Source organism: Taudactylus pleione, unplaced genomic scaffold (assembly GCF_031769625.1).
Source record: "Taudactylus pleione unplaced genomic scaffold, aTauple2 ptg000707l, whole genome shotgun sequence".
Classification (NCBI taxonomy): Eukaryota; Metazoa; Chordata; class Amphibia; order Anura; family Myobatrachidae; genus Taudactylus; species Taudactylus pleione.
Window position 1 is genome coordinate 1,986,602 of NW_028285109.1, and position 27,288 is coordinate 2,013,889.

General features: G+C 45.7%; 1 protein-coding gene across 5 annotated transcripts in view; it reads left to right on the top strand.

Moving 5' to 3' along the window:
* NPAS3 (neuronal PAS domain protein 3) overlaps window positions 1–27,288 on the top strand; it is a 475,522-nt gene that overhangs the window by 340,189 nt on the left and 108,045 nt on the right. For all 5 annotated transcript variants that reach the window (XM_088456533.1, XM_088456536.1, XM_088456537.1 and 2 more), the window contains one exon: window positions 17,152–17,241. In XM_088456533.1, coding sequence (XP_088312659.1) covers window positions 17,152–17,241 — 90 coding nt within the window. The remainder of the gene's footprint in view (window positions 1–17,151; window positions 17,242–27,288) is intronic.

Below are 27,288 nucleotides of genomic sequence, written 5' to 3' on the forward strand. Positions count from 1 at the left end.
GTTGAGGTTACCTAAAGCAATGGGAATTCTGCTCACATTCAGTCATGTGCTGTCCCCTTCTTCCTGCTTCACTTTCTCCTGAATGATGGCATTAAACGATGGAACGAGCTAAATGTGTTGGAACCACTTTCAAGAACTATGGAACAGTCATGATTAGGTTTTCTTGTTAGCACATATTTTGCTATTTATTATAGATTTATAAAATATCATGTCTTCTCAGTGCTTGATATAGTCAGGGCCGGACCCAGGTCTAGTAGCACCCTGCCTGAGAAATTTTGGAGTGCGCCACTCCACGCACACACAACTATATCCATAATTAATACTTTCATTATTATTATTATTATTATTTTAAAACACACACATTGGTCCCCACAGGGGAAAAAACAGACACAGATAAGCCCCCACAGAATAAGAAACACACTGAACCTAATAAGAATAAAAATACACATTGGCCCCAACATTGAGAACCTAAAACACAATTGCCACCACTGGAAAAAAATAAAACATATTGGCCCCAATAGGAAAAAATAAAACACATTGGCCACCACAGGTAAAAAAAACAAACCAACAACAAGATATTGGCCCCAATAGGGGGAAAAACACATTGGCCCTCACAGTATGAAAATAAAACACAATGTCCCCCGACAAAAAAATAAATAAATCACTTTGGCCCTGATAGGAAAAAAAAACAAAAACATTAGCCCTGATAGGAAAAAAAAACACTAGTCCCCACAGTGAAAAAAATAAAACAAAATGGCCCCCGACAGGAAAAAAAATCCACACATTGACCCGCATAGGAAAAAAAATAAAACATATGGGCCCCCACAGGAAAAAAAATCCACACATTAGTTGCCCCAGCCCCCCAGAGAAGACTGACCTCTGTCAGTAGCACTGCAGAAGAGAAGAGGGAGTCCCTCCCTCGCATTCAGCTGCGGGCAGCACTGGCACTAACAGCTGTTGCAGCAGTGCAGCATCAGTCACTGCATGCAAAGCATTGTGCAGGTGTCATGGCGTGCGGCTGCGTGACCTATGATGTCACGCTGCCGCATCACCTTAGGTCACAGCCCGGGCCGTATCTGAACCGCCTGGAAGAGCCCAGTGCTGCTCGGGCACAAAATTAGGACTGGAGTTGCTGCTGGCACTGTAGTTGCCACCAGTCTAGATCAGTCCAGGACTCCGGCAGGTGCCATGCTGTGCCCCCTATGGGTTCGGCCACTCAGTAGGATAGGCCCTCCAGCCTTCCCTGTATTATAGTAAACATTACATGTAAAAATTGTTACAAGGCATTTCAAGACACTAAGAGGTTCAATCAATTAGCTGCGAGGAAGTGCGGCCAATAGCCAAAGGGTATTGTATTGTAGTCACAATGTTGACATTCATAATGCCGACATCACAATGTTGGCAGTTATGGTGCTGTTGTTTAAATGTCGACATTAACCATGAGTGTCTACATGTTCACAATGTTGATATGTGAAATGCTGACATTCTGCGTGGACTGGCAGAACAGGGTTAGGGTTAGGCACTAGGGGGAGGGTTAGGATTAGGCTACAGGAGAGAAGGCTAGATTTAGGCACTAGGGGAAGGGTTAGGATTAGGCTACGGGAGGGGAAGGTTACACTTAGGCACTAGGGGGAGGGTTATGGTTAGCCTATGAGAGGGGAGGCTAAGGTTAGGCATTATGGCTATGGTTAGCCTAAGCCTACAGGAGGAGAGGCTAGGGTTAGGCGCTAGGGGGAATGGGTTAGGCTACAGGATGGGAGGGTTAAGCACTAGGGGGAGGGTTAGGCTGCGGGAGGGGATGCTAGAATTAGGCACTAAGGGGAGGATTATGGTTAATCATATTTACAGTCGTAAGCGACACAGGATTCCCTGGAAGTCATCCTGAAGTCATTGCCAAACCTGGAAGACACCGCTGGAGCCGCTGTACCAGGTAAGTCCCCACACCATTTCCACTACAGTTCATCCCACTTGCTCCTAATTGAATTAACCCCTAAGAAAGAGGGATGCCGACGCTTACATTACCAGCACCGGAATACCGACGCCGGTCATAATCCAGGCGCCAGCATCCCGACCGCCGGGATGCCGAAGGTAAGTAGCGGGGTTGGAGGGAGGGTTAGGTTTAGGGGTTAGTGTTAGGCACTAGGGGGAGGGTTTGGTTTAGGGTGCGGGGAGGGGGTGGTTAGGTTCAGGCACTGGGGGGGAGGTTAGGGTTAGGCACAAAAGAGGGAGGGTTAGGGTAGGGAGAGGGTTAGCATACCGTCCAAGTGTCGGTATGATAACCCTGTCGGGATCCCGGCGTCGGGATTCAGACCAACAGGATCCCGTCTGTCGGTATTTCATACCGATCCCGAATGAGGACACTGCCCACAAGAGCTTACACTCTAAAATAATGAGAAAATAAGTACTTCTTAGCTATTCAGCTTAACAACCCCCCCCCCCCCCATCAGTTAGAAACCTTTGCAATGTAGCAGTATATGAGGCCACTTCACTTGCCGCACTATAAACATTTTCAGCTTGTGCTTGATATAAACCAATCATTACAAGGTGCAACCTAGGATCCATCTGTTGATATTAATTAATTCATTCAGTTGTGCTTATGTTGGAGATCCTGTTGGATCTATTTTGAGATCCCAAAATAGAATAGCCTAAAGGATTTGCATTTATGCATTTAGTGAAGTCTTTTTTCGAGGTTGTACAGATGGTTCTCGGACCACGTTTCTGTAGCTCCTCTCCCCCTGCCCTACTTTGCCCTCACATTAATCTGTTTCTCATTGATTTTCCGATCGCTGAAGCTCCGAGCTCCAACGGATTCTTTAAGAGAGAAATAGCATCTCCTCACCGACTCGCACTTTAATCAAAGAAATGGCTTTTCTTTATCAGAATGGCCTGGCTAGGAGGAATCTTGGTATATAAGGAAAAAGGGGAGCAGCCACATGTAAGGCTAACTTAACACATTTGTTTCCATTCCGTTATAGTGTCCTTTTTTTAAACTATTTATTTTAATGAAATTTAAATTGCTTGCGTTTTTGAAAGAAATGTTATTGAATTTATCAGTAGGTACAAGTGCCTGTGGTTATTTAGAAATATATATTGAGATGTGTTTTGCCTTCACTGGTTACAATAAAAAATACTTCAAAATAAATAAAGTTCTGCTGATTGATTACAGAAAAAGGCAAGCGGCTGAAACTATAGTCAGGTGAGAATGGAACAAGTCATTATACAATGAGCAAATAGTACAAAATACCTATCTCTAATACGAACATTAAAAGCAGAGAATTCAATTAGTACAGATATACAATCATATACATTTACATTCATGAATAGGTTTCTCTAACAAGTTGGCTCCACGTTCCATTCATATTGAAGCCTTACCAGCTTCCACTTAGAATAGTGTGGACTAGCCTAGCCCCCCATCTACCCACCCTCCCATCAACTTGTGCCATAGCCATCACGGGTTGGGTACGGGATGCCGACACAGATATCCCGACAGGATTAGTATACCGACACTTGTTGGTCAGTCTGCTAACACTCCCCCTCTCCCTACCCGAACCCTAACCTCCCCCTCCCCGCACCCTAAACCTAACACTTCCCCCTGATGCCTAACCCTAAACCCCCCACCAACCTCGCTACTTACCTTCGGTATCCCGGCGGTCGGGATGCCAGCGTCGGGATTCTGACCGGCGTTGGGATTTCGGTGCCGGGAATGTAAACTTCAGCATCCCAACCGCTGGGATGCCGCGCATATCCCGCCGTCACAGCCCCTGAAATAGGTATAGATCCTTCCTCGGCATGTGCAAAGAGGAGATTCCTTTATTACGAATGTTCATTCTGTCCATACAAATTATAAGTTTGTTTTTAATTACTGGGCTTGTAAAACCTCCAAATGAAACAATAATATTGTGAAATTATCTTTTCAGTTAAGTTATATCAACTTTTGCTTGGTACGCACTTAAGCGACCCAGAGGCCGACGAGCGGCTGATTTGGTAAGCTATACACACTTACCAATCGGCCGCTCGATATGTCTGGCCAGACATCACAACTGGGCGGACTTTTAAATTTGTCTGCCCAGTTGTGATGTCCGTGCCTGCGGTTCCTGCGGCCAGTGGGCCTGATTCAGACCCGTTCACTAGACGCGTACGCTCGCTCCCAGCATATGCAAATTCGGCTAAGTGACAGCAAGGGGGGTAATCGCACGGCAAGGCATAAGCACGCCCATTATGTCTTGGCGTGTGATGGCGGTGTGTATGCAGACACCCACCAGCCTGTCTTTAGACGCCCACTAGCGCACGCCATCTCCAGGAAGTGTATGCAACCATCGGGTTCCATCGGAAGTGAACGCAGCACTTGAGGTTAACTGTACCCTACCACAAGCACTGCGAGCACTTCAGTGTATAATTCAACCAGGTGACGTGTTCTGTGACGCTGGCTGTTAATTATGCACGCCTCTGAAACGTCGTTAAGATGCTCAGGCATGCCTGCGTTCGCACCTCTACTCCCCCGTTACCAGTGGCCTGTCCCTGTTACCACCTGTTACTCATTCAGCTGGGCTATCTGTGCTGGGCGAGCGAATGCTTTCGGATCGCTCGGCCTAGTTCGTGCAATGCGATGCATACGTATGCGCATATTGCAAAGCATCACTCGCTCCGAGCGATCGCTTGCTCTCGAGCGGGTCTGAATCAGGCCCAGTGTACGGGTAGTCCGTGGGTCGTCCGTACACAAAGACAGTTGTACCGATATATCTGCAAGATATATCAGCATCGAATGTGCTGCAGGGCTGACCTGATATGTCTGTGATCAACGTCGTTCACAGACATATCGGGTGTACACACCCATAGATGCGCTATGCGATATGTCACTCATCAGCTGTACGAACGACATATCACATAATGTGTACCCAGCATTAGATATTTTGTAATATCTTGCTAAGCACAATGAGAGGAAAGATAAGAATTGCTGAAATCCGCCAGCGCAATATGGCTGATTTATTAACTTGGTTCAAAGAGCAGACAGGAAAACGTCTAGCAGCACTCCAATAGCAAGTACACAGGGCCTGATTCAGATATGTATGTAAACCCAGTGGTGTATCTATAAGGGGTCCAGGGGGCCCCGCACCGCACACCCTGCACCTATATTATTTTAAACTCACCTATCCGCGGTCCCGCGGCGGGTGTCAGCGCTGCTCAGAACACCGAAAAATGGGTGCCACGGCCATTTTCCCAGCGTTCTGCGCATGCACAGTAGACTCCGGGCACACTCTAATGCCCGGAGTCTACTAATGCTCCGGTGGCTGGCCAGCCGTGTCAGTCGGCTGCCAGCCACCGGGGAGTGCACACGGGCCCCCTCCTCTCTTAAGACGCTCCTGTGTAAACCCGATGGTTCATGTACATATCCGATTGTTGTGGGTCTGTGCATGTGCAGAACGGGTCCTGCATTATTACATGCAGCCCCCCCTTAGCCGCAGCATGATTGACAAGACCAAGACCGTTCTACAAAATGGGGGCATGACATCCCCATTTTGTAGGCGTGCCAAGCCCAGGGTCTGCGTCATCCTGGACCTGGCAGAGGAGTTCCGACGGCTAGGCTGAGCAAGTGGTCGCGCTGGAGATCCGAATCGGCATCTACGGACACTGCATTCGTATTGCAGATGCATGCAGGTGGTGACTGTTTCCTCCTGCTGCATTTTACATTTTAGTTGGATGGTATTGCACAGCCACTTCCCTGCGTATCCAAATCAGAATCAGGCCCATAGTCCCTTATCAGGTGAGCACACCACTCACAGGATCCATTTCTAACTGTGATCATTAATGTGAAGATACACAGGCAGCATTTATAAGGGCTGTTATTAAGTCAGAGCAGTGATGTTTTACAACCCATAGAAATACCAGTCAGATATCTGCGTCAGATAATTAAAACTACAATCTGATTTATTATTATTATGGTATGGCTTAGATCACATCCATTTGCACAGCCTTATTAAATAAGCCCTATAGAGACTGAGATAAAGGCTTTATAAAGCTCATTTCTCCAAGTGCGAGCTACAGTAAGGGAAGTCCATGCGTGGCTGGTATACTTGTCCATCGATACTCCTCCAGCTAAACTCCCAGAGGCCTCAGACGTTTCTCTGCCCTCACTGTTCAATCGTGGACTTTGATAATTGCATAATCCCTCAACTCATGTCTGACCTTTTGCCTCCAATCCAATCCAATAGGATACCTGCCTTGTGACCTTTATACAAAGAATGTCAGCAGCCCCTCATACCTCCTCCAGCTACAGAGCTGTCACCGCTATCCCTCCCTTACTACCAGAAGCATTTAAACCTTTTACATACGGAGGGACCAGCAGAATGTAAAGCAATTTGACAGCCATGTTACAGCTGAAGTAAAATTGTGTAACATACACCTATCTCCCTGTGTGGTGTCAGGTGCTAAACGTGTCCCAGGTATACTGTATTCTCTCACAAAGAGAAGGTCAAGTCCTGTAACTGCGTGCTAGAGTGCTTTGGGACATACAAGGTCCTGTAAGTGTGTGCAAGACATACAAGGTCCTGTAAGTGTGTGCAGGAGTGCTTTGGGACATACAAGGTCCTGTAAGTGTGTGCAGGAGTGCTTTGGGACATACAAGGTCCTGTAAGTTTGTGCAGGAGTGCTTTGGGACATACAAGGTCCTGTAAGTGTGTGCAGGAGTGCTTTGGGACATACAAGGTCCTGTAAGTGTGTGCAGGAGTGCTTTGGGACATACAAGGTCCTGTAAGTGTGTGCAGGAGTGCTTTGGGACATACAAGGTCCTGTAAGTGTGTGCAGGAGCCAGCAGTGCTTTGGAACATACAAGGTTCTGTAAGTGTGTGCAGGAGTGCTTTGGGACATACAAGGTTCTGTGTGTGCAGCAATGCTTTGGGACATACAAGGTCCTGTAAGTGTGTGCAGCAGTGCTCCGAGACATACAAGGTCCTGTAAGTGTGTGCAGGAGTGCTTTGAGACATGCAAGGTCCTGTAAGTGTGTGCAGGAGTGCTTTAGGAAATGCAAGGTCCTGTAAGTGTGTGCAGCAGTGCTTTGGGACATACAAAGTCTTCTAAGTGTGTGCAGGAGTGCTTTGGGAAATACAAGGTCCTGTAAGTGTGTGCAGGAGTGCTTCGGGACATACAGATGTGTCCACATCTGTGCGCTTCAAGTCGTGCTACACAACGCAGGAGCTCCGTGTGACTCGGTAGTGTAGAGCGTTTTTTTATACGACTTTGTGCCTTGAAATGTGTCTTATTCGCACAAGGATGCGAATAGATAGCACAAGCAACTTCTGCTGATTAAAATAATATGCGGTATGCCTATGTTTTCTGAGCGAGTGCGAGTGTATCTGCATGCGAAATGCTACGTATTTGCACAGCGATGCGAGTAGTTAGCACAAGCAACTTCTGCTGATTAAAATAATATGTGACATGCCTATGTTCTGTGTGCAACTGCAGGTGTATCTGCATTTCTGCAGGTGTATCTGCATTTGAAACGCTACGTTACAGTGTTAGAGCCGCTGACACTGTAACGTAGCATTACTGCTGCATATCATTTTAATCAGCAGAAGCTGCTTGTGGAAACCATTCGCTTTCTTGTGCGAATAAGACGCATTTGAAGGCAAAAAGCCGCACGAAAAGACGCTCAGCGCTACCAAGTGACGCCATGGTATGGTGCGACTAGAAGGGCTGTTTAACGCGCAAGGAGGCTAGATGTATGAGGACACATCTGTACAAGGTGAACAAGCTATATATCCCACTGTGTGTCACCCCATAAATGCTCTTCCTGCTGTTGCTCACCGTCACCTTATAGCTGTAGTCTCAGACACATTAGTTCATAGATAACATCCTCACCCTGTCACCCTGCTTATATAGCCTCAATGAGCCACAGGCCTTTCTGCCTCAGCATCACAGTGTCTAGCACATGCTGTGTCAGTGACAGCCTCTTTACATCATTGTTGGAGAATACAATGTAAAACTCGAATAAGAGCTTCAAACGGTGGAGAAAACCCAGCCAGAGTAAAAGAGACAAGTGATTAGCGCGGTGGAAGAAGGGAAATTGCTGGAGATCCTATCAGCGAGGCCGTGCGGTGTGCAGCGCTGCCATTAGCCTTCAAGGTGCTTTTGAGATTCCAGAGAGATGTATGGGCCACTTAACCTGCATCAAACCCAAGACAAAGAGTACTCAGCTCCTCCGTTGGAGGATGTGTCAAGAGCAGCTCGCAGCTGACAAATGCCTCTCTGGGCCACTAAGTACTGCATCTGTGTGATCTGTATCTCCTCATTCAGCCCGATACTGAGTCAGAGCTGTAACCCTTTACCTGCCACTACTCACTGCAACAGTTTTACTGACATGCTCTTGTCGTTTCATCATGCAGTGTGAATGTATTATGGGAACCATAGGTGGATAAATGTACGGCAATCAGTATTACACTACTGCAGTTACATTGCCAGAACAACCTGTAACACATTGCAGTACATAGTGGTAGAGCCAGATTAAGGCCCTAGACAAGATACACATTTGGGGCCCTATATATAATATATAGTGATGTGATATAAGTAGTATTGTTGTTTCATTCTGCTGCTGTGTGCAGTGAATGGTTAGGACAAGGTAACTCACTCCACGGTGGCTACGTAGAAAGTATCCACTTACTGAGAGCAGCTTGTAACGGCTCCTCACTCTGAGACTTCATATGTGTCGCCAGTACCCTACAGCCAGCGCGTCCAGCATTAGATAATGGGCCTGTGCAGGCTTTCATGCAGCCCAGCCCCGTCATAATGTGAATTTGTAGTGAGCCAGGCCCCAGATCACTTTGTCGACCCGAGTATCAGCACATACATTGCAGCTTTTCTTTCTATTACAGTTAGTGCTGCTGGACTCGCATTGACACTCTGAGAAATGTATTACTGTGGTCATGGGAAGCGGTCCAGATGTACAAAATTAAATTATTATTATTCTCCTTTACTTATATGGTGCCGCAAGTGTTTCGCCACAGGTAATCCTTACATAGTACATAAACAAATAAGTGAACAAGAAACCAGTGACTTACAGTACAGTACAATACAAAGCAGGACAACGACTTGGTTTATATACATTGCTGCATTAGCAATCATAACACTCAAATAAGCAACAAGGTGTATGTGTTGGTGCCCTAGTGAGTAAGGAGTAGATGAAAGCAGAAGCGGGACTAGAGGCAGTGCAGCCATTGCACTGCACCGGGGCCCACCGCAGTATAGGGGTCCACACTGCCTGTATGGCAGGTGCAGTGCAGCTGCTTGCCTGGCAGTCTTCAAGGCTGTGACTGACCCGGCCGGCAGCTACACGCAGGGGACCAGAGCACAGTGCAGTCAGGCTTGGCACTGAAGTGCACTACTGGGTAATAAATCCCAGTAGTCTCTGCAGTGGGTTCAGAGGAGCATGTGCTGAGCTCTGATTGGAGGAGCCCATCACATGCTCCTCTGACCCAGCAGCAGCGCATCCTCATGGGTGTGACTCATTGCGAGGCTGTGACTGCTGCTCTGCCGGCTGCCTGAGGATGCTACTGGTGAGTACACTGCGTGGGCACTACAGGTGGCATAATGTATGGGGACTACAGTGTAACATAATGTGTGGGCATTACAGGTGGCATAATGTGTGGGCACTACAGTGTAGCATAATGTGTGGGCACTATAGGTGGCATAATGTGTGGGCACTACAGGTGGTATACTGTGGGGGGTACTACAGTGTAGCATTATGTGTGGGCACTGGAGGTGGTATAATGTGGGAGGTACTACAGTGTAGCATAATGTGTGGGGCACTAAAGTGTGACATAATGTGGGGGGTACCCGCTGCATCTCCCTGTCACCCACTGCCCCTCCCCTCTCCCTGTCACCCACTGCCTCTCCCCTCTCCCTCTGCTTTTCCCTGTCACCTCCACCTATCACTCTCTCCCTGTTACCCACTGACTATTCCCTCTCCCTTTCACCCATTGTCTGTCAATTATCCCTGTCACCCACTGCCTCTTCCCTCTCCCTATCACCCTGTCCCTGTCACCCACTACCTCTTCCCTCTCCCTGTCACCCACTGCCTGTTATCTCTCCCTCTCGCCTACACTGCTTCTCCCTGTCACCCTCTCCTTGTCACCTCTTTGTCTCTATTTGTCTACATCTTGCCTCTGCCTGTCACCCTCTACCTCTCCCTGTCACCCACTGCACTTTGAACTTGGAGTAGGGCGGAGGAGGGGGCCCAAAGCAAATTTTTGCACCTGGGCCCACCACTCACAAGTTCTGACACTGGATGAAAGTATAAGTAGGGAGAAGCACAAGATGGCACCTGTATTATACCATGGCAGGATATCATCAGTGTGATGCCTGGTAGGATTATATGCTGTGTAACTGGTACAGGCAAGCAACACCAAGCAAACTTCTCTGTGTCTTCTTTTCCTTACCTGTAAAAGGAAGATCATACAAAGGGTGGGTTAGGGGCGCAGCCGCCTTCCTGTTCTCTAACCAGCACTCTGTAGCATTGCATAGTCTGCTTTGTCTTTTTATCTACAGAATGTGAAAACTAATTGTAGATAGAAAACGGTGTTGCAGTTATTTCTTCCGTCTACTGAGAGTCTGTTCTGTGACTCCACTACCCATTCATTCCAAGTTTTCTCAGTTCTCTTGAACCAGACTAATCTCAGTAACACAAGCGCCTTGCCCAGTCCCCGCCCATGTCACAATATGGTTTAATTATAAAGGCAGACAGACCACAGTGTCCCCCGGCTGTAAAGGCACACAAATAAACGTGCAATCAAAATCAGCAATTACCTCCGGAATTTAGTGTAAACAGACCTATAATCAGACAACAAACAGAGCTGCTTAGCATTCCTCCCGCACTGCGCCATGTACGGGGCAATTTCCCTTTATTTATCCTCAGCAGCTCGGCAAAAAAAACTAGCAAGGGCATCCATGCAATTAACATAATTACTGCACATAGGCCGGATCCTGAGTGGCTTCTCTCCTGAGCTCTCGCCCCCTGCTCTGTGCTGCCCTTACCCCCCCTCTTATAACCTCCTCACCCTCTACATCATCAGCACTCGGGAACATCTCTTGGAAAACTGAAGTTTGCCATAAGAGCAGTTGAAAAATCCAGCATAATTGATGACTGGATAAAGCAGAGGGGACACAGAATAGGACTAGGGTGCACAGAAAGATACTTTATTGAATAATGTCTGGATATTTAGATACACTAATGGAATAGCAGACATGCAGCACAGCCAGTAACAGGATAAGGCAGTGTGAACCACTGAGGTGCCGGTAAATTGATAATGAGCAGAAAAAAAAGGTAATATCAGATTTTGTATTATTCCTGATTTCTAAAGGTTACTATTCATTAAGCACTGCTGTTCTGCAGTGCTGGTTTAGTATCCAACTCACTGCAAGTAGCAGCAGCGAATGCAAACATTCCGGAGCAATTCAACATTGCTCCGGTGTGGAGACAGCTGATCTGAAACTCAGCTGTCCCAGTGACCTCTATCACCACCTTCTTTGGTAGCAGTGAAACTTAGCAATGCTGAGTCTGACACAGCATTGATAGTGCGCATGCGTGAACTGTGGCCAGGGTCCAGCGGAGGGATCCAAAGAGGGACGTAGGGATCCGAAAGGATCTCTTTTCGCAACCCTCACTCCCCTCTCTGGAAGGAGGGGGGGTCTGGGTAGCCGTGCCGTCTGAAGATGGCAAAGGTTCCCGTTGTTAATCTCTGAAAATGTACTATTTTCAGAGCTTGATGGATTTTGGTCCCCATACAATAGTATGGGGACGTCGTGCCAGACCGGGAGTGAAAGGTAAGCAGGAGTTATCCGCGATATCTCTCCTGTGTTACATTTATAATGAATGGCCCCGATACTTCATTCCTACAAAAGTAGGTGAAAATGTTTATTTTTACCCGCTGTTACAGAAATTAAGGGATGATGAATAGACCCCTAAAAATCTGCAGACTATACAATATAGGGAAGTAAAGGTAACTCTAAGATTCTGGAAGACATAAGGTTAAGTACTTTAGGAAAACGTTCATTTCCTGCAAGAGAGAACGCCTTGCCTGTTCTGTTGAACCTGTGAATGATGTTGGGTCCAGAAACACTTGCACGATGGCTATGAACTGTCATGGAGGCCACATCGGAGGCATGTCCATTGCAGTGAGTTGTACTAGAATCATACAAGGCTGTTCTTTCCTGATTTTGAACCGTGCTATTGAAATGAGCAGCAGTACGTCCTAGTAGGGTGTCATACCACTACATAGCATGGTCTGGCTACACAGCTATGCATGTTTGGCTGTAGCAATGTGGTATTCTGATTATGGGCAGCAATGTTTTATCCTAGGGTAAAAGCACTCTTGTAATATTGTGTTTTGCTTTGTTTTTTTTCAGTGCTGATCTTTATCAGCAGTGGAAAAATTGCCAAACAGCTTCCTGCCCCCCGCGCTGCCCTTACTTCCAGTCTACAGATAGATTAAGGCTGCCTCTCCCCCTGCCTCCTGCTTACCTACACATTACTGGTCAGTACAGCCACCCAAGGTGACTGTTATCACTTAATTAAATCCTTGCACGCTGAGATGAAAAAACAACAGTGCTCATTCATTCATAACCTGAGGAGAGAGGCTTGTCCTCCCCCTCTCTCTGCCCTATTCCTCCATTCCCTCCCTCCATCTCTGCCTATCCCTTGCCAATTCTCTCTCTACCTCTTATTTCACTCTGGCAGGGAACCCTGTGCAAGGTTTCAGGGATCGTGTGGCATCTATCGCCTCTGCCTTTACCAGTTCTGATCATCTTCTTTTTTATGTATCTGAATTATTATTTTTATATAATTATATCTGTTAATCTCTCTCTGTCATTCTCTTATCTCTGGACATTTGATCTCTATAATATTTTTCTGCTTTCCTTAGCAGATATTTGTTCATTCTAAATGACATACACACAAACAAAATTGTCATTGCAATTTTCATCCTAAGCCTTTTGTCTGACGGCAGTGTATGGCAACAGCTGATTAACCAAAGTATTGGGTTTTAATGCATCATTACATTTATCCTCACAGACTGTGTCACCTGTAATGTTGGGAACATTTTGAGGCACATTTTAAGACAAGTGCCAGAAGCAGTGACAGTGCAGCAGCCACTAGAGGGCACTGAAAGCAGCCCTATCACAGGTCCATTCGGTCCCCACTTCTCTCACTGTTTGTCCTATTACTGCAGCAGAGTACTACTCAGAACGGACTTTAACCTGTAGGACTGGTAGTAATGAGTTTTGGGATGAGGTGATGTTCAATTGCACACTGAGGATCAATTAATTTTACGGGGTGCGCTGTTCATATTCAAAGGTTGCTCACCTTATATCAAAATACAATAATACAATACAAAATGTACTGTGCTCCACCCCTGTGTTAGATGGGACTAAGGTTGTGTCAGTACATAAAATAAAGCTATGTGAGCAATGTGAGATACAATTAGCTTTACTAGATTGGTTAACATATAATATAACAAATAATCTCATGTACTGTACACTACACATTTGCAATGTAAGCAATAAAATCTGATGGAGGTGCAGATTGGCTGTAGGGCTTCAGATCTAGGCACCTGCTGCAAAGTGGCTCTAATAAGTCATATGGACATACAGATTAAGGGGTCTATTCATGATGTTAATTATCGGGGTCCGAAAATCAACCGTATCCCCACAGTGTTTCATTGCTCCTTTCGGACCTACAGGTCATGCGTGCACACAAGAGCCCCAACTGTCTGGCAGAAGGAGAAAAACAGGGGTGGAGGGTATCGAAAGGATCCCTCTTCACAACCCGGGATTGCTTCGGGTAGCGGGAGCACTCGCCATCTGAAGATGGTTAAAGTTGTGTAAAGATAGTTGTGTAAAGATAAATCAATAAGTGTTAATGGTAAGGGGTTAAAATGACATAAATAATAGACAAACAAATAGAAAGGTGATAAAAAAATATCTATGTGAATTAAGTGGTGATGCCCTGAAAAAAGGCCCAGCCAGAGCAAGCCTGGGGGCCCCACACCCAAACGCTCACCCCAAAATAATTGTTGCTACCTAATAGTAGCACCCACTCTCGGTCATATAATTACAAATTAATGTACTGCATAATAACAGTACATGTATAAGCTGAGAGCAGACTCACCTAGAAGGTACCCCAGAAACCTCCTAATGGCACTATTCAGACCAACACATCCTCCCAATGCTGGCTCCTTTCATGCCTCACAGAACTACAAACAAAAAGTATGGTGGTCGCTCACATCAACTTAATGACATTGCACAGGTGCTCGTAAAGGGTGGGGTTTACACTGAGCTACAGAAAAAAAAGGGATTTTCCCTCCAGCACACTGCAGCAAAAACAAAAATACTTGAATCCTACATGATAATAGAAATTCAGAGGTATTGGTTTACATACATTTGCAAATATATGAATAAGCGCTGGGCCAAACGTCAAGGCTTCTCTATACCAGCGTCCCTAACATTATGGGGTTCACGTCTGAGACGCAGGGAACCCCAAAAGAATCCAGCCAAGGACCATCCCCAGGGCATCACACGAATAATGGAAAAAAGGGTGAAAGTGAAGTGTAAAGTATAGTTGTGTAAAGATAAATCAATAAGTGTTAATGGTAAGGGGTTAAAATGTCTGATCCAGACCGTCAGGATCTCGTACCCAACCGATATCAAAATGATTAGAATGTTGATAAAACGTTCCTGGTGGTCTAGCAGTGACTTACCTTGCATGGTGGTTATCAGGTAAGTCACAGACTTTGCGCATGTTGACATTCTGCATATGCCAACATGTTCAATGTCGTCGTTTCAACAATGTCAACATCATAAATGTCGATATTGTGGTATCAACATTATGAATGTCAACTTTTTAATGCCAGCACAATAACTGCATCCCAAGTTCAGTATTTGAGAAAGCATTTGTGTCTTTAGGAGGAGCACATAGAATTTTGTAACATAAAAAAACACAGCTATAACTAAATATCTAAATCAGGCACAAATAAAATATATTTATATTTAAAAACCAATTGTTATCCGTATCGCTGCTCCCAAAAAGGTCCTGGAAACACAAAATAAGACAGAAAATGAAAATTCACAAGGGAGCGCTAAATATATTTAGCGCTCCCTTGTGTGTTTTTACATTTTGTAACATGACAGCGAGTCTAAGCAACGCGTTCTGTCTGTCTCAATAACCTACCAGACCTTTCCAAAAATAAAGTTTATTTTTCTGTACTGGTCTTTCTTTTCTTTTAAGTTTTGTTTATTTTAGTTAAGTGTCTGTATGTCTTGTTATTTCTAATTGTCCTATGTTTAATGCCAGTGTAACATGATTTCAATTAAATCTACACAATTCCAAGTGAACAAAACTGAGCACTGTAACACTTGATGGTATTTTTTATTTGGACTAACAGTTCATTTTTCATACAAGCTTTACGAGATCCTGTTTCTTCATGAGCACTAAGAAAGACTGAAACTGACACTTATTTCTGGCACCGTTATGTCTCTTCCTGCACATCTCTGCATCTATCTGCTAACATTGTATCACTTGGTGGTTTGTCAATTGTCCTTAGAGCTGTCTATCATCTAGATTTTTAAAAAGAGCACATTTTAGTTCTGCTTAGGTAGTAACTCACGTGATTGGCCTAGTCACTAAGGGCTGGACATTTACTTATGTTGGACACATGTTATAGCCCATTTTTACACCAACTAAAAAATCCCGTGAACGCATATCAACCCGGGATTTTTGTTGGTGTAAACGAAACCCTGACCCGGGGATCCGACCCGGCTGGATTGCAGGGTTGAGCACGGGTCATTCCTGTGTCACCCTCCTGGTCACGATGACCTGGGTCACGCCGCATGCTGCCTGATTGTCCGGCTTCAGTGGTGCTTGGAGATGCGTCCACTGCCGGGCTAACCAGAACGGAGCAGAGCACCCCATCCGCCCTCCATGCCTCCGGACCGCTTTGTAGTAAGGTAAGGGGGTCGCGGGGGGGGGGGTGAGGGTAAGAAGCGTTTCTCAGTGCTGACCCGACGCTGCAGTGTAAAAGGGGATCTGTCCCGGGTTGAATACGTATTCCAAATCCCGGGTCATACCCTGGACTTTGGTGTAAAAGGGGTATAACCTGGTTTAAGATGGATGGGACGAATGACTGTATGGTGATTGGCTGATGTACCCACAGACCAGTACAGTCATCAGCTGACTACATTTTCACCATGACATAACTATTCAAGTACAGTATGACCAAATTGAATCACAATGATATTGTAGGACAACACTTTCAGTCCAGACACATCTCAAATGTTGGCCAGTTTGCAATATGCCCATATGTGAGAACCTTTATTCTAATTGTGCATGGGTCTACATACAGGCTGCTCAGACAGCAACAGGGATCACTTTCCACTTTGCATGAAATATGGCTGTGTGAGCGCGGGCTTAGGATCACTTCCAGATCACGTGATGGTCTATTAGCGCGTCGGGAAGTGACTGTCCACAAAAGCAGGTGCCCGTCTTATCCTATGCACCTGTACAACATGTATATAATGATCCAGCAGTCTGCGCACACAGTAATATTAGTACAATTGCCGAAGTCAACAGCGACATTACTGTGTGTGCGGCCATTTCTAGTCCATCTAAACGAGAGAGGATCATTTCATAGTGTGCTCTGTCAATATATATAAAAGATACCCAATATTATTGTTGAAACCTTTAAAAATTTTCAAAAACCGATTTAGCAGACCTTTTTTTTTAAAAAAAAAAGTGCCTCTATATATGAAGCCGATCAAGGCTAGTGTTACTCTATGGAATCATGGTTGTGTTCTCTATGTTCCCCAATGTTCTGTTTTTCCTTCCATCTGATTGTGTGGACAACTGTCTAAAATCTATTTTTTTATTATGAGAATTTAATGTGCTTGTCTCTTTGTGTGACTGTCTCTGCTTTTTTCTGTGTATAATGTTGCTGTCTTTACATTTCTGTATAACTGTGCATTCCCCTTGTGTATCACAACCCAGTTGTTTCCCGACCTCTCTCTCTTTCTCTTTCTCTCTCTTTCAATTCTACTCCTTTCAGTTGGCTGTCCCCTGCCTTTTCTCCTCCCTGTCTCTCCGTTTGTGACTGTCTCTTGTTCTTTTCCCTGCAGTCTCTGGACGGATTTGTATTTGCACTAAACCAAGAAGGAAAATTTTTGTACATTTCGGAGACTGTGTCCATCTACCTTGGCTTGTCTCAGGTGAGTGTCCCTCATCAGTCACCTCACACTTGGGATCAACATATGAACCTACCTATCACATGCAAACTGTTATGATGAAAAGCATACAGGTTTAACCAAACCGTTCTATACACAAATACAAATGTGCTACAATTAGAAATTCTTATACAACATTAAATGTTGAAATCAAACTTTAACTCTCTCAGTAGCTGTTCAGAACCCTTGCGGCTGATGCCTGGTGAGACCTACGCCAGTTTGCATACTGTATAATTCGTAACACTGCTCTGCGAATGCCCAGAAAACAAGCCGCACACATAATCGCCCATGTTGTTTTGTGTGAATCTTACATATATGTCTGCTTGCGCCAGGAGAGGTGGGATGAGGGAGAGAGGGTGTTTAGCATATACCAAATACATGCCCAAATACAGGGCTTGCAGACCGCATCGACACATACAGTATATACACCTGCTCAACCCATAGAATTTGCAGGTGCCCAAGGGAAAATACAAATACACAATGTTGATGATCACCAGGACTAGTGAATCACTTGTGATTGGCTAATTGTGAGTGCACCACTGATACTGTAGGTGCTGTCATTGTTGCTTTTGCTTATATTATGTGTTTTTGTAAATTTTTTTAGCAATTATTTTTCCTTTGTGCACAGTTGCAGCTTACTAGTATTAGTGATGGTAGTGATAGTGAACGCATACAGTTGTATCCTTACTCCTAGCCTCAATACGCCATGCGACGCATATCAAATTAATCATGCAGTCGGAAAAGATGCCAAAAAGACAATTAGCGCTAGCGGAGTCGCTCGTGACCTGGCACCAAGGGGAGCTGTTTGGCGCGAGTGCAGCAATACTGTATGAGGATACATCTGCATTTCAGAAGCAAAACAAATGGTTTAAAGCCCTGGCACAAAAGCAACTGGTGCCAAACTCCACGTATCTTGTGCTACAGATAGGTCCTTCCTCGTCTGCGTTTAAGTCGTGTTACATGAGCCGCATGAGAGCCGCCGGCTCCCATGCGATGCGGGCATGCGGTGTGTCTTATTCTCTGCAAATGCGTCTTATTTGCATTGTGATGTGATTAAGATGCGCAAGCCGGCTTTGCTAATTACTATAATATGCAGCATGTGTATGTTCTGTGTGCAGCTGAGTCTGTAAAATCATCACAACAGAGCATGGTGTGGAAAACAGCCGCTGACACTGTGACGTAGCATTTCATATACAGCTGCAGTCACACACAGAACACACATCATTGTATTCAGCAAAGTCTGCTTGTGCGTCTTATTCACATTGCATTGCAAATAAGGCACATTTGCAGCAAAAGAGATGCATGAAAAGACGCACGGCATGAGTAAACTCGCACAGGACTAGTCGCGACTAGAAGAGTTGTTTAACGCGATTGCAGAAGCAACAACGATACAGGACACATCTGTAGTTGCAGTTTTGCATATGCTCGATTTTTCTAGTGAGCTCATTTTATGCTCGTGATTCAGGCTGCAATTGCAAGCAATTCTTAGTGGTATATATACTAAAGGCTAGAAAACAAAAAAATTGTCTGTTAGTAAATGTGTGATTTAGCCCAAGAAACACAACATGGATGTTTATCAATTTTTATCAATTAAAATCTACCTTTAGTAAATATACCCCTTAGTGTAGGGTCAGCCCATGGACATGTCACCTCCAGTGCTGCCTGCACAGTAGCTGACATGTCCAGTTTATTAGCACTATATTTCTATTTACGAGCTGACAGTTACTTGAGGACATGCAATTCTTCCCTTGTCTTATACCCCGGTCATCTCATTATGTTCCTTGTGCATACTCCCAATAATGGAATGGTGCTTTTTATCTAGTGACCCAGTACACGTCAACTTTCTGCAATAGTAATGGGAAACAATAGCATTTTTGTCAAAAATAACAACGGTTATCTTCTTCTTTTAAGGGACAACTAATTTTGTTTGATATGAACAATGAAGGTAAATATGTTGTTCAATGTTAAGGTGGCATTCCACTGCAGCTCTATTACAAAGTAAAGTTTTACCCTCCCCTCAACTATAGACCGCTGCATCTCCTCCTACCACATCTTTGGGACAGTGTTTGGTATATATTAATGTCAAATAGTGGCCTTACTTAATTTTTAAGGGCCTGATCCTGCGTTGCACGTAATGCGATCACAATTCCGTAAGCCTGCAACAAACGTACTCCCATATTCTACGCAACTATGCAATCGCGCTGTTCTCAGTCACCACTATCAACATGAATTGCACCTACCCCATGCTAAGTGCAGAGGATGTGCGTGAGCATTGTGTGCACTGAGCATGGCTCAGAATAGGTAGTAACTCTGGCTACACGCCCACCACAGCCACAGAACGTTTCTCTCACGTGCAGACGTCCTGTTGCCGACCATTCAGCGGTTGCAGAGAAAAGACTGAGATGCATATGAATGAAACTCTATCGTAAGTTCTCAAAGATGCATTTGCAGCTCCACGACGCATGCGCAGTTTGCTAAATGTTGCAGATTTCACACTCTCATGCTACTCAGAATCAGGCCCTAAGCATGAAAGATTTTTTAAGGCTGAACCACATACTTACTGCCGTACATAGGGTATGTAGCCTGAGGGCAATACAATTACATTTACTCCTCATCAGGTTTGTTGATCACTTAATCGGTGACTAGCACCTGTGGTATCTATATACACCCACCTTTTGTGTATCATTGTTGTGTCTCTGTTATTACTGAGCAATTAAGGGGTGGTGTCATGAGGTCTGCCAAGCATTATATCTACTGCTTTCCTTCTCTCAGTGGGTTCTTGCTCTTTGCCTGCTGTGACCTGGCTGAGGGCAGCAAAGTGTTAGCTGCTTGTCCCTCGTGTCCTATTACCGGCTGTTCCTGGAGAAGCTGTGCACTCTGGGATCTGACACTGTCACCGCTGTCTGCTCACCTATCCCATTAAATAAGGCCCGATGGAGGGATATCTGCAATGCATTTTAATATAAGATAAGAGAATGGGTCCCTTCTAGTCCTTGCATGCTTCCCTTCCATAATGCAGCAGCAGACCCTGGATCAGCACCTGTAAGAAGCAATGCGGATTCTGTAACATATTTGGAAACAAATTCAGCCTCTTCCATCTGCTTGAATTGTCATTGGATATATTATTGCAGTTTTGTGTTTTTCCATTAACTCTATTGCATTGACATACTTTGGAGTGCACTGGGGTATTGCACTGAATCCAAATAAACAAATTCTTCAATGACATTGTGTGTAGAGTAGTCTGGCACTTTCTGAAGGACGCTTGTGTGCATAGTAATATGGAGGTCTAGTTGTGAGTCTAGTGCAACAGTGTGGTGGTGAGCTGGCAATGAGCAGGCCTGCACCTAATAAGCAGAATTATAATTCAGCAGTGTGACAGCAAGACGTTTATTAGTCATCACCACACTGCTGATTAATATCATCTTATATAGTATGGCCGAATGGTGATGAGCAGTTTATAATCAAGTAATGTGATGATAAGCAGGTTATAATCCTGCAGTGTAATGTTGCTGAGGATAATCCAACAATGTTGGTGTGAGCAGTTAATAAAACAGCAATATGTTACAGAGCAGCGTATTATACGCTATAATAATCAGTGCAGTGTAATGACGAGGGATGTGCTATATTTGTTGACATTTAGAAAGTCGACAACATATTGTCGACATGTTCTGAATATTAACATTTAGGATGTCAACATGTACAGAATGTCGGATGTAAACATTGTGAATGTTGACATTCGGCATGCCAACATTGGGGTTTCCCATTCACTTGTCATCTAAGCCCAACCCTAATGCAACCCTAATTGCAGCCTAACCCTGGTCTAACCCTAACTGCAGCCTAACCCTGGTCTAACCCTACCCACAGCCTAACCCTAATTGCAGCCTAACCCTGGTCTAACCCTAATTGCAGCCTAAACCTGGTCTAACCCTAATTGCAGCCTAACCCTGGTCTAACCCTAACCGCAGCCTAACCCTAATTTAACCCTAATTGCAGTCTAACCCTGGTCTAGCTCTAACTACAGCCTAACCCTAATCTAACCCTAACTGCAGCCTAACCCTAATCTAACCCTAATTCCAGCCTAACCCAGATCTAACCTTAATCTAACCCTAACTGCAGCCTAACCCTGGTCTAACCCTAAAACTAGGTGTGGACATTCTGGCTGTCAACATTCTGAGAATGTTGTTATTATGTCAGTGTTGACATTGTGACTATCGACATGTTGAATATCGCCATTCAGACCATGTTGACATTCTGAATGTCAACAATCTGGCTGCATTCTGATGGTCTGCACTTTATAATCATGCAATATGACGCATGTTGTTTATATATAATAAAGCATTTTGGTGGCAAGTGGTTAGCAATCTAATACTGAGAGGTTGGTACACTGCCCCGGTATGTGACACAGAGATGATACTATTTAGTTAAGCAGAATTTTGTTAAACTATTATTTAAAAAATGCGATGGTGAGTAGGTATCTAAAAAGTGACAAACTCAATTTGGTACTCTTCAATTAAGCGACACAATGGAGTTGATAGTACATAGCAAAGCTATGTGTTGGTAGTAGTTTCTTAAGTATTGAGGAATATATAAAACCATGAAATAATAAGAAGTTATTTGGATAATGGATGTCGACAGGTTATAGTCTGTCCAATGAGATTCGACAAAACCTAACTGTGTAGTTGCTACAAGGTAACAATCAAAGAAATGTGATTGTGTAGTATACAGTACCTGCTCAATTATAAAAAAGTATAATTATATGAAGCTCCAGGAATAAAAAAGGCTTCCCTGCACCCTTAAAACCTTTGACCTTTTGATAAATAGGAATAAAAGGGCATGGCCAGCCATTAGGTAGGTGTGTTGGGTGTGGCCAAATAACTAGAAAATTATAGATGAATTATGTATGAATGGAGGCCAGTTTGTTGCAGACCGATCCAACATGCTAGAAAGTGCACAAGAATGGGGGACAGGGAAGTGGGGAGATGTGGTAGGATTACTTGCTACCAGGAGAAGGAAGGAACAGGGCTAGTAGGAGCAGTGATCCAGGGAGGGAGGGGCAATTAGGGCCCATTTTCCCAGCATAGTGCTTGTGCCACAGACCCTGGAGGCCGTGGCAGGAGTGATAGTGTCATCGGAGGAAGATTTATGGGTGAGGGGTGTATTGTGGCAAGAATTGGTGGGTGAGGGGATGTAGCTAATGATGGCAGAACGTGTCTCAAGAAATGGGGTATTGGAGGGGATTAAGATAGAGGCTAGTGGAGAATGGCTTTGTTAGAAAGGGGTGGTGAAGATGGGGGTGATTCAGCAAGGGGCACCGGTAAGCCCACGTGTTACAATATACAATTTTCTATAATTGCATGTAGATGGGACATTTTATTATTATTATTATTATTTTTCCAATATCTGCTGGGTTTGCAGTGTGCATGAAATGACTGCTCCAGCCAGAGGACACAGACTTATGGACTGAGGGCTGTCACGGCACACACACATGTAGTCTCAGCACACACATGTAGTCTCAGCACATATGCATACACACACCCCCTTGTAGTCCCAGCACCAGTGACGTGCGGTGAGGTCATTGGCTGGGGAGGCACACATGTAGATGGTTCTGAGTGCTGGGAGCCTATCTTACCCCCTACTCACTGCAACTCTCCCCTCAGTACACTAAGCTTCAGTGTCCATTGATTCACCTACTTGCATCACTGTATCTTCTCTTGCTTCTGCTAACTGAGCTCCAATCTCCAGGGGCGCCGAGAGGAGGGGGGGGAGCGGGTACAAATTACCCGGGCCCAGGCTTGCTGTAGGGGCCCGGCGGGGACCCAGGTCTGGTGCTGCACCCCCCTCCTCTTTCATCAAAGCAGCCCAGCACACGCTGCTGTGTGCTGGGCTGCACTGGGAGACTGCTCGCTGCTGCTATGAAGCAGCCACAGCAGTCTCCCATGCCTGTGGGGGGAGTGATCAAGCTGATCGCGCCCCCCACTGGTTATGAGCCGGGCTGAGGGGGCTCAGCCCGGCGCATGCAAAGCTTGTTTTTTGTTTTGTTTTTCTCGAAAGGGACTTGGCCACGCCTCCCTCTATTAGGCCACGCCCCATTTACCTGGGCTGCCAATCTCTAAACACTGCAGTGCACTTCCTGGTCACATGACACATCCAAGGTGTCCATCAGTGCTCAAGGCATGCCCCCCCATAATTAAGAGGCATGGCTCTATTAGCTCTCTTTTTGTGCAGCCTACTGTCCGTGGTTTAACCCCACCCCCAGCTCTGCAAGCAGTGTCTGACTATACAGAAGCGAGCCTGAGCTGTTGCTGCCTCATCTCTCATCTCCCTGCAGTCCCAGGGAACTCCACAAAGCTGGTGAGTGTTAACTATAAAAATAATTACAATAAACAAAGAAGATATAAATATGCCTGCATGTCCCTGCCCAGAAAACATGCAAACACACATAGTCCCAGCACACATGCACACACAGAGTCCCAGCACACATACGTAGTCCTAGAACACATCATGTAGTCTCAGCACACATGCAAACAACATTGAGTCTCAGCCCACATCACACATGGAGTCTCAGCACATTTACATACAAACACACATGTAGCTTCAGCACATGCACACACGTGACAGAAGTTAGTAGCGGGCCAGTAGCTTTGTGTGGCAGTACCAGGGGCCGGGGGAGACAGCGGCGTTTCCAGTATCAGAAGCGCTCACAGATCCTGCGAAGAGAGGGCGGTATTCACACAGCCTGAGCAGTTTCAAGCTGTCTGGCTGCAGCTTTTACCACCAGTGCTGTCCGGTCTCTGTGTGGAGGGGGAGGAGGAAAATGGGAACCTGCTGCAGAGAGAGAGAGGGTACGTCCACGAGTGGCGATGTCCATGCCTGCTCCCACCGCCAATAACACACAGCAATCTTTGCATCTGCCAATTTACATTCTGCAAGGGCTGCTGGGAACATAGGACCTCATTCAGAGTCGGTCGTATGCATCCGATGTTTCCAAACCACGCATGCATACGGGTAGTTGTGCTCATGTGTGTACGAGACCTTGCAATCCAAAATGCTGTAGATCGTGCGGCTTACGAGCAAAGGCTGTTTGTGGGTGTTGACGGGGGTGGTGGTCTGAAAACGCAGGGGTTCCTCGTTTTCAGGGCGTTTCAGGGGCGTACATAAATTTCCTGCTATGACCGAAATAGAAGGCCAGAAGTAGTAAAACGTCACTCTTCGAGCAGGTTCGAGGCCTGGCTGATTGTACAGCTTGAGGTTACGTGCTCTCGCAAGCCCCAGAGTACAATCGACACTATCGAATGTTACTGATGTTAGGATTGATGTTTCTATTTTGAGCCAAACAATGCAAACAGCTAATAATCGGTTGTTGTAGCTAATAACACTGCTAATAGGCATGTAATTGATTCAGTTGCGTTTGCATTAGCGAATAATAAGAATAAATATATTTCACGGGGATGGCTTATTCTATGCGGTTTTTTGTAAATTCTTGGTGTAATTTGCAAACAACACAAGCGGCCACAACCATCAGAAGAAAATGAACATACAGCGACTGACAACGATTGACTCAATCGCTAACTGCTATCACTCTTTAGCTAGAGGAGGTGCTTTGTTCATGTATGGGCGTCACTTTGGTTGTGATCGCCCAGCCATGCGATTGTTTTTTTTTTCTGATTCTTGATCGTTAGGCGTACGACCGAGCGGCCGTTTGCGACCAACTCTGAATGAGGGCCTTAGTCCCTTCCCTGTCCTGTGACCATTTCATATATTACACACGGACTCAGGTGGAGCCCACTGCCTGTAGCTGCCAGGTCAGTCACAACAGCCTGGTGACTGCTCAGCAAGCAGCTGTAGCCAGCTATAGTAAACAGCGCCATCGGTGATCTGAAATAGGCCCCGCCCTCCCCACTGGGCCAGTGTTTTGGATTGAGTTACAGTCCATCTAAAATCTATGCTAATATATTGAGAAAGTTGTGTCTGTTTGTTCCAAGTTGGCACAAAAGCTGAACAGAGTTTTATGTAAACTGCATCATATTGAAGTGGAAACTCCTAGAAAAAAAATGCACTTTGTTTCATCTAGACCCATCAAGTTAAAGCTGAGCAATAACAAACATAAAGTTTGACTTCATCAATGCAAGAGATAGGTGTGGCATCCTGCGCGTGGCCTGTAAGGGGTGGAGGAGAGTTGCTTTGGGACCACGTTCAGGTAAATAGGATAGGCTACATAGCAGTCTGTGCACATGGCACACAGTGACATTGGTGTGAGTGGTGGGTGAATAGGATAGGCTGCATAGCAGTCTGTGCACAGGGCACACAGTGACATTGGTGTGAGTGGTGTGTGAATAGGACAGGCTACATAGCAGTATGTGCACAGGGCACACAGTGGCATTGGTGTGAGTGGTGGGTGAATAGGACAGGCTGCATAGCAGTCTGTGCACAGGGCACACAGTGACATTGGTGTGAGTGGTGGGTGAATAGGATAGGCTACATAGCAGTCTGTGCACAGGGCACACAGTGACATTGGTGTGAGTGGTGGGTGAATAGGATAGGCTGCATAGCAGTCTGTGCACAGGGCACACAGTGACATTGGTGTGAGTGGTGTGTGAATAGGACAGGCTACATAGCAGTATGTGCACAGGGCACACAGTGGCATTGGTGTGAGTGGTGGGTGAATAGGACAGGCTGCATAGCAGTCTGTGCACAGGGCACACAGTGACATTGGTGTGAGTGGTGGGTGAATAGGATAGGCTGCATAGCAGTCTGTGCACAGGGCACACAGTGACATTGGTGTGAGTGGTGGGTGAATAGGATAGTCTGCATAGCAGACTGTGCACAGGGCACACAGTGACATTGGTGTGAGTGGTGGGTGAATAGGATAGTCTGCATAGCAGACTGTGCACAGGGCACACAGTGACATTGGTGTGAGTGGTGGGTGAATAGGATAGGCTACATAGCAGTCTGTGCACAGGGCACACAGTGACATTGGTGTGAGTGGTGGGTGAATAGGACAGGCTACATAGCAGTCTGTGCACAGGGCACACAGTGGCATTGGTGTGAGTGGTGGGTGAATAGGATAGGCTACATAGCAGTCTGTGCACAGGGCACACAGTGACATTGGTGTGAGTGGTGGGTGAATAGGATAGTCTGCATAGGAGACTGTGCACAGGGCACACAGTGACATTGGTGTGAGTGGTGGGTGAATAGGATAGGCTACATAGCAGTCTGTGCACAGGGCACACAGTGACATTGGTGTGAGTGGTGGGTGAATAGGACAGGCTACATAGCAGTCTGTGCACATTAGGACAGGCTACATAGCAGTCTGTGCACAGGGCACACAGTGGCATTGGTGTGAGTGGTGGGTGAATAGGATAGGCTGCATAGCAGTCTGTGCACAGGGCACACAGTGACATTGGTGTGAGTGGTGGGTGAATAGGATAGGCTGCATAGCAGTCTGTGCACAGGGCACACAGTGACATTGGTGTGAGTGGTGGGTGAATAGGATAGTCTGCATAGCAGACTGTGCACAGGGCACACAGTGACATTGGTGTGAGTGGTGGGTGAATAGGATAGGCTACATAGCAGTCTGTGCACAGGGCACACAGTGACATTGGTGTGAGTGGTGGATGAATAGGACAGGCTACATAGCAGTCTGTGCACATGGCACACAGTGGCATTGGTGTGAGAGGTGGGTGAATAGGATAGACTGCATAGCAGTCTGTGCACATGGCACACAGTGACATTGGTGTGAGTGGTGTGTGAATAGGACAGGCTACATAGCAGTCTCTGCACAGGGCACACAGTGGCATTGGTGTGAGAGGTGGGTGAATAGGAGAGGCTACATAGCAGTCTGTGCACAGGGCACAGAGTGACATTGGTGTGAGTGGTTTGTGAATAGGACAGGCTAGATAGCAGTCTGTGCACAGGGCACACAGTGGCATTGGTGTGAGAAGTGGGTGAATAGGAGAGGCTACATAGCAGTCTGTGCACAGGGCACACAGTGACATTGGTGTGAGAGGTGTGTGAATAGGATAGGCTACATAG